Below are 7,419 nucleotides of genomic sequence, written 5' to 3' on the forward strand. Positions count from 1 at the left end.
AGACAGCCCTGTAAATCCATGTCAGAGCAGAAGAGGGAATTAGCACCAAGGATTCCCCTGCAGCCTGTGGGGAAGATGCTGGTGAAGCTGTTTCCCTGCAGCCCACGGAGGGTCCATAGGGGAGCAGAGATCCACCTGCAGCCCATGGAGCACCCCGTGCTGCAGCAGTGGACATGGCTGCCCTGAAGGAGGATACACACAGGAGACACCCCACACTGAAGCAGGGAAAGAGTGTGAGGAGAAAGGAGCAGCAAAGCCAAAACCAACATGGGCTGACTATAAGCCCCATCCCCCTGCACCATATGGAAGAAAGTAGAAGAGTCAGAAGTGAAGTTGAACCTGAGAAGAAACAGGGGCTTAGGGGAAGGTTTTTTTTATTTCCTGCTATCCTTCTGTTTTATTAATTTGCAATACTTGAAATTAATCTTCCTCAAGTCTATTTTGCTTATAACAGTAATAGGTAAGTTTATCAATTACCCTCCCTACCTTTATCTCAATCCATAAATTCTTGTCATCTTATTTTCTTCCCCTACTTTACTGAGAAGAATGGAGAGTTGCTGGGTGGGCAGCTGGCAGCCAAGCCAGGTAAACTCACAAGACAGTGGTACAATTACAAAATACAAAATGATGTAAACAAACTTCAGGCAATACAGAAATTGACTGACTTCTAGAAGTCTATTCCACCAGATGCTGTACCTGAAGATCTGAGCCACATCAGAAGTTTCTATCAACAAGATATAAGGCTTGATATGAAATAAAGTTCCTTTTATTTTTTTTCTCTTAGGGTCTGCTTATATAATTTGGAAGTTCAGATGTTTTCAATGAGCTTTAAAATGCCTGTGTAGAAATTTGCTTAGAAAAAGCTGCTTGTCTGGCCCATCCCTGCAGGTGAAACACACTGTCCTGTTGGAAATGCACCTCAGTACACTGGATTGAGGGCACACTTATCTGGCTGAGGAGAATCAGGTGTACCAGTATGGGCTGTAGCTCACAGTTCTAAGTACAGACAAGTCTCTGATTTCTTGCCTGCCTCATTTTTGCTTCCTTTGTCCCCTCCTTAACTCCATTAATGCAAGTGATAGCCTATCTGAACTACTTGGACCTGAGTTTTGCATTCTATGGTCAGACTTCTAAAGCTGTTGCCAGGAATCTTCAGAGTTTCCTCCAGTTTCTGCTCAGTAACAGAGACAACAACTGTACCTGTCAAAAAGTCTGGAAGACAGAACAACACCTACTAAATCTGAGAGGAAAAAAAAGCTTCCCTTTTATCAACTAGGCCTATAAACTTACTTTTAGAAGCCTCTGACCCCTTAGGGTTTTACTTAATTTTACAAGAGCACCGTTTTAACTTAACCCTCACAATGCATTCAGAAGCTAGAAAGGGATAGTTTTCAAGAGTACTCAAACCTTCAAGGAACAGGACTAGGGGACACTGCTGTGTCTGATTTAGCTAGCACTGACCCTTTCTCAGCAAATAATCCAGCATTATCTTCTCTCCATAGATCCAGTTTCTGCTCACTATTGTGCACACACTCAGTGCAGCTGTGAAGCCATGTGGATTCCCATTAGGCTGCCTCATGTTCCAGTCCTCCTACATGGCCACTCTGGTCATCCTCTTCATCAACTTCTACATTAAGGTAAGCAGTCTTCTGAGAAATCTCTGACAAGGACAGGGAAAATACAAACTTTTTAGGCATAGAAGTCTGGGTAGACTCAGATGCAGAATGACCATAAGTGCTTAAAATATGTTAGTCTTAAAATATACACATCACTTAAGAATAACAGACATAGTCATGTCTGAGAGAGAGAAAGAGAGTAGTAGTGATGACCCTCTCATTGCAGCTCAACTCTTCTGCACTTGTATAACAGTCAGTACATAGGGGGTCTGAATTTGCTTGGGTGGGCAAATTTTTTAGTCTTTCTCCTCCTTAGAGGGGAAAAACAAAGAAAAAAGGAGCTCTGTCTTTGCCTTGTTTACTTCAACATCTCTTAGCAGGGAGCTCTCTAGCCACCTGAATACATAAAGCTTTTAGTGTACAAGGCTTGAAATCTCTTTAGATATTGAGAAATATTACAGTAAGGCTAATAAAGTGACATCACCCACAGCAGGGGAAAAACTACAGTACCCTTTATGCAGCCTGAAACAAATGCATACATCTACATCAAACAGCAGACAAGCTCCATTTACAGTTACCCATAAGCAGTGTTTTGGTGGGCACTAAATGAATCCAAGTGTTTACTTTGGATTTTGCTTCCATAGACGTACCGGAAAGCACCTTCAAGAACAGCTGTGAAGGAAACCCCTGTCACAACTGAAATCAAGAATGGTTTCCATAAGGACTACTTTGCTGCTGCCAATGGATTGCAGAATAATAAGAAGGCACAATAAGTATAGGATTTCCTATGGGCTTTTTTCTAAAGATAAAAAGAAGAAGAAAAAAAGACTGAATTACAAGCTTTAGCTTAAAACCTATTTGATTACATTTATCAGTTCTTTGTACCAGACACTTATTAATGTACTGCTATTTAGGTTTTAACAAAATGAATAGAATTACCTGTCTTGTCAAAGATCACCATCAGAACAAAGAAAGCCAAGATCTTTCTCATATGAAAAAGAAAACCTTTCTGATCTCTAATGCTGACATAAAAACGCCTTATGAAACACTTGATGGATAAAGCCATCAATGCCTTCAAAAGGTTAGGACTCTGTTCAGACTAACACAGTGAGCACTTTCTGTGCATGGAGAGGTCTTGAGGCAAGGCTTCACAGTGCACCCAGTACATCCAGCTAAGCTGTGGCTAAGGTCAGGGAAATAGAGGAGGAGTGGGGGAAAGGTGAGAATCCTGCATTTTCCATCACCATACCTCTCGTTTCTTCCTCTCAGCAATTCCCCAAAGCACACTCCTTCCCCATGGACACCAGCAAGGTACCCTTTGATGCTGTGGGAGCCCTGGGGAAGGAAGTGACAGAGGGCAGAGCCCAGGTGCACCATCCATAGTTTGCAGGCAGTTGTGCACCAGGCTCACTTGCTTTACAAGTGCAACCTGATTCAAATGCCAGAAAGGCTGGCAGGAGCTTTCTGTTTCAGGAGGATGGGCTGGTAGCCCCTGGCACTGCCCAGAATGGCATTCTGAGCACAGAGCAAAACAAGTCACTTTGGATGTGCTAATTAATAGGAGTTCTAGGTAAATGGATTTTGAAAGAAATAGGGTCTTAGCAATTTAAAGAAGATAAATCCATTGAGTGTAAATGTGTGCAAAGTTAATCCTATACAAGCACTGCTAATTCAAAGCAAACTGTCATGCCACATATAAAGAGACTGGAAGATGCAGAAAATTTGTGAAGTGAGTTCAGCAATGAGCAAAGCAGGTTATAGAGGAATTTCTGTGGCAAGTGGACCTTGCTCAGACTGTTCTCTGGCTAGAGAAACAGATGGGCCTGGGGCACAATCCTCTGGAGGGGAAACAAGGAGATATCTGCTGTCTGCAGGTGTAAAGTTGTGTCTCTCCCAAAAGTCCATCACTATCCTTGTTGCTTCAGTTCACTGCATTTACCCCCATCTAAATGTTTAGAAAGTAGGAATACCCAGGGTTAATTTTATGGGTCTGCCCTCACCCTTTTCTCATTTAGCCCACTAAATTTCCTCTACAAAAAATAGACACAGACTTTTTTCCTCACAGTGAAGTAGTTCTGATCTCTTCCATTTTCATGTATAAAATTCTCTTGACAAAAAAACTTTTGGAGTCACTCTAACCCAGCAAGTCCCTTGGACTAAAGCAGTTCTGTAAAGGAAACGTGTCCTCTCACTCCTGTCACCTTGCATAGTCCCAAGGCAGGAGGAAGACAAAACACACACCCAGCCAGCACAGAGGGCCCAAGCAGACACAGAGGGCTCACGTGTAGAGCAGGCTGGCCCAGATCCTGCTGTGCAGTTCTTTCCCACCTCTAGAGGGTCAGTTATCCCTTCCAGATATCCCCATTTAGGTGATCTGCCATCAGGAGCTCTTGGGGACTGAGTAAAGGCAGGAGGAAGGCTGGTCCCAGGGAGCAGCAGTATGGACACAGGACAGCCAGCTCACCAGGAGCAGACTGAGAGACCACAGCCACAAGGGCTCATGGATAGGAAGGAAAGGTGCTGAGGAAGTGGTGCAGTAGGGGAAGAAGAAAGATGGAGTTGTCCAGCAAAAGCAAGAGGAGAAAAATGGCATGAAGAAAGGTGTCCTGTGTCAGAGTTCTGCTTGACAGTGTGCTTGAAAGTCCCCATTGAATGCCACCTGTCTCCAGCTAGTCCCAACTCCATTGCAATGGGGACAAAACATTTCTGCTGCAGCAGAAAACTGAAATTCCTAAAATGCTACAGCAGAAGCAGTACCTCTTAGCAGCCTGACTGCTGAACTACATCACTGTGAACCAGATGTAAGAAATTATTGGGTTTGACTGAGGGCATTATATAGACCTGAGTAAAGGGAGAGCTTTGGAGCTCTGCAGAAATCAGCTTGATACTGGAAGCCAGAGCAGAGGAATTTGAAAGGACTGACAGGACAGTGAACAAGGCAATGAGCACCAGAAGGGCTGTGTGGCCCAGCATGGATTTTAGGCCGAGTGGAGTCCATAATCTTTTGATGGCAAAGAATGCATTTGACTATCAAGGTGGAAAGCGTCAGCTGTGCTAAGTGTTAAAGTTTACTACAGCAATCAAACCCATAGATATCATCTTTTGTTTAGTTGAAAACTCATTCAAAAGAAAAGGAAATAAATAAATGCCTTACTTGAAATTCAAAGGGCCGGGAAAAAAAAAAAAAAAGAAAAAGGAAAAAAAAAAAAAAAAAAAGAAAAAAAAAGAGATGGTCTCAGACCTTGCAGATCCAGATCAGCCAGGAAGGCTGGAATCAGGTATGTTTAAAATTCTTCAGATATGTCTTAACATCTTCAAAATGCTGCAACTTTGAAGAAAGAGAAGCATTGACTTTTTAAACTGATTTTCCTGTAATACCTAATACTGTAAATAAACAAATTTTACTATCAAGCTGTCTCCACTCCTCCTTAAGGTATCACGTTGAGCTGGTAACTGGTTACTTAAGGGTGCTTTTGTTCTCCAACTTTTAAAGCAGCATTTTAGGGCATTCACATGAGATTAAAAAACAAACTCCATAATTTTATACAAGATTTGCACTGGTGTTGGTGTAACACTCCCATGTAGTTTTTATGAGTTTCTACCTATAAAAACTTGGGCTTTTGAACAAAGGGAATATTGAAGCAACATGTTTGTTCAAAGCTTATACTTGCCCATCAAGTCCTCGTTTGATTACCAGATTGTTTTCAGTTGGAACAGTGATGGTAGAAAACAGGGGAGAGGCAATGGAGAAATCAAAATCTCAAAATCTCAAAAATAAAATTTCTTTGAGATGGAAAATACACAATAGCTCTCAGTTGTTCCTAGAAATATGTTTATTTTCCAGTGCATTACTCTCAGACACATTTCTACAGCTTACAGAAGCAGGACCTGTCCCTGTGTGCTCCAGCTGACCTCAGCACACCTTACTGATTGCAGGGTGGGCTTCCCAGGCCAGGGTAAACACACACAGCTCCTCTGCCCATTTCCAGCCACAGAGCACACCCTTTTCTCTGGCTTTAATGCAGCCTTGACATGAAGCTGTAGCCCTTGGATGGGCCACAGCACTGGATGGATGGGACCCACACACACTTCATCTTTGTTGCTCTGGCTCAGCAGTGTCAAGGAAACTGAACAGTTTGAAAATTGAGCTCTGTTTGCACTGAAAGGAAGAAAATAAATATCTGGATTAATAGCACTTGAAAAACCATGAAGGGCAAAAGAAACCTGCCAAGGCTACCTACCTTCCAAAAGGTAACTTTAGGATAACCCAATTACACATCTGTTGCAGAAACCAAATGGACTTGAGACCTAGAGGAGGTTTAAGCTCAAACACGTTTAAATGACCCAACAGTGCAGGAACTGGTATGAGATGGGCTGTCCAAGGTCAGAAAATGCCATTTCTGTCCCAGATGTGATCTCCAAACACTTCTACTACCTACAGATGGAAAGATCATTAGTAAAGTCCAAAGCTTTCAGTTTAGGCAGTTCACAGGTTATCAAGCTGTAACACACAGTTTCTCAAAAGCTAAAGCAGCATGACAACCCTTTCTGCTCTCCCATACCCATCATTAAACCAGCCTTTTGGGTTCAGATTTTCCAGTAAAACAGTTAATACTAAGTGTAGGTGCATATAACATTGTGGCCATTTTTACTAAGCAAGGAATCCTGATTTTTCCATTATCCATGCCTTCTGAAGTACTCAAAAATCACTTTCCAAGCTTTTATAGTTATAGGTTATGCAGAGATGCAACAATATGAGATTCAAAAATAAGATTGATACACTCTGTAAATTATCTAGCAAAGATACTTGGAAGAAAAGCATTCCTAACTTTTTACAGTTACAGGAGACACCAAAAGAGTCTTCTGCCAACACACATGAAGGGTGAAGAAATGCAGCAAAACAAGTGTTTCTACACATCTATTTCATAGTGCTGACAAAGCTTAAACGTTTAGCATCTTGAACTTAAAAGATAAATTAATCCATCAAAAACCTCAGCTACCCAAAAAAAAAAAAAACCCAAAAACAAAAAAACCAAAAAACAGCACCTTAAACACCGATCTCATCCTATTTCAGACCTTCCCTTTGGGCAGCAAACTGCTTGGAGATGCAGATGAGAGAGCCTAAATAGGCCAACACCCATGCCAACGGAGATGACGCGCCCCGAGGGTGCGAATTCCCAGCGCTGTTCCTGTGGCTTTGCAGATCCAGCGCACAGGAGCAGCCGCAGCGCGGGCAGCTCATCTCAATTCCTTATGTCTGCTTCACATCAAGCACCTTGGCAGCCAAGGTTCAATCATCATGTTTGGCCAGCTAGTGGGGAATAAAATCACAGAATATAGGCGTTTATGTGGGAGTTACTGGAAGGGTCACCTTGGAATTCAGGAGTGGGAGAACACAGAACAAGGCATCCCTTTACATTCTGGATCATAGGAAGCAACTGGGCAGTTCAAGCCTTATGATACTCCTACAGCCAGAAGCTCAGGTTACTACTCAGGTAGTGAAAGCCCCAAATGTAGGATCTGGCACATCCAGGCAACAGGACAGGGCAGGATCAGGTTGTTCAGGCTGATATCTTCAAGCCTGTTTTGGTTAATGGCACTGCTGGGATAATCCAAGCATACCATCACACCAGTGGGAGCAGAGCATGCTGAAATCTCTGCTGCACAGATGCAAAATTAGTTTTACCAGACCCAAGCACAGGTGCTCACAGAGGTTACAGCTACATCTCCCAAAAGTCACAGCTGCTTCAGCTGAGTGCTTTGAGAGCCTAGAATAAAACAGCAGCTGTAAGGACACTGAAGA

The 7,419-nt window shown here is 42.7% G+C and overlaps 1 protein-coding gene across 2 annotated transcripts in view; it reads left to right on the plus strand.

Moving 5' to 3' along the window:
• The window catches only part of ELOVL2 (ELOVL fatty acid elongase 2), a 47,356-nt gene extending 43,644 nt beyond the window's left edge, over nt 1-3,712 (plus strand). For both annotated transcript variants that reach the window (XM_079300827.1, XM_079300828.1), the window contains exons 8-9: nt 1,503-1,637; nt 2,261-3,712. In XM_079300827.1, the coding sequence (XP_079156953.1) occupies nt 1,503-1,637; nt 2,261-2,389 (264 nt within the window). In that variant the 3' untranslated portion in view covers nt 2,390-3,712. The remainder of the gene's footprint in view (nt 1-1,502; nt 1,638-2,260) is intronic.
• The last annotated feature ends 3,707 nt before the right edge of the window (nt 3,713-7,419 follow it).

Source organism: Erithacus rubecula, assembly GCF_903797595.1.
Source record: "Erithacus rubecula genome assembly, chromosome: 3".
Lineage (NCBI taxonomy): Eukaryota > Metazoa > Chordata > Aves > Passeriformes > Muscicapidae > Erithacus > Erithacus rubecula.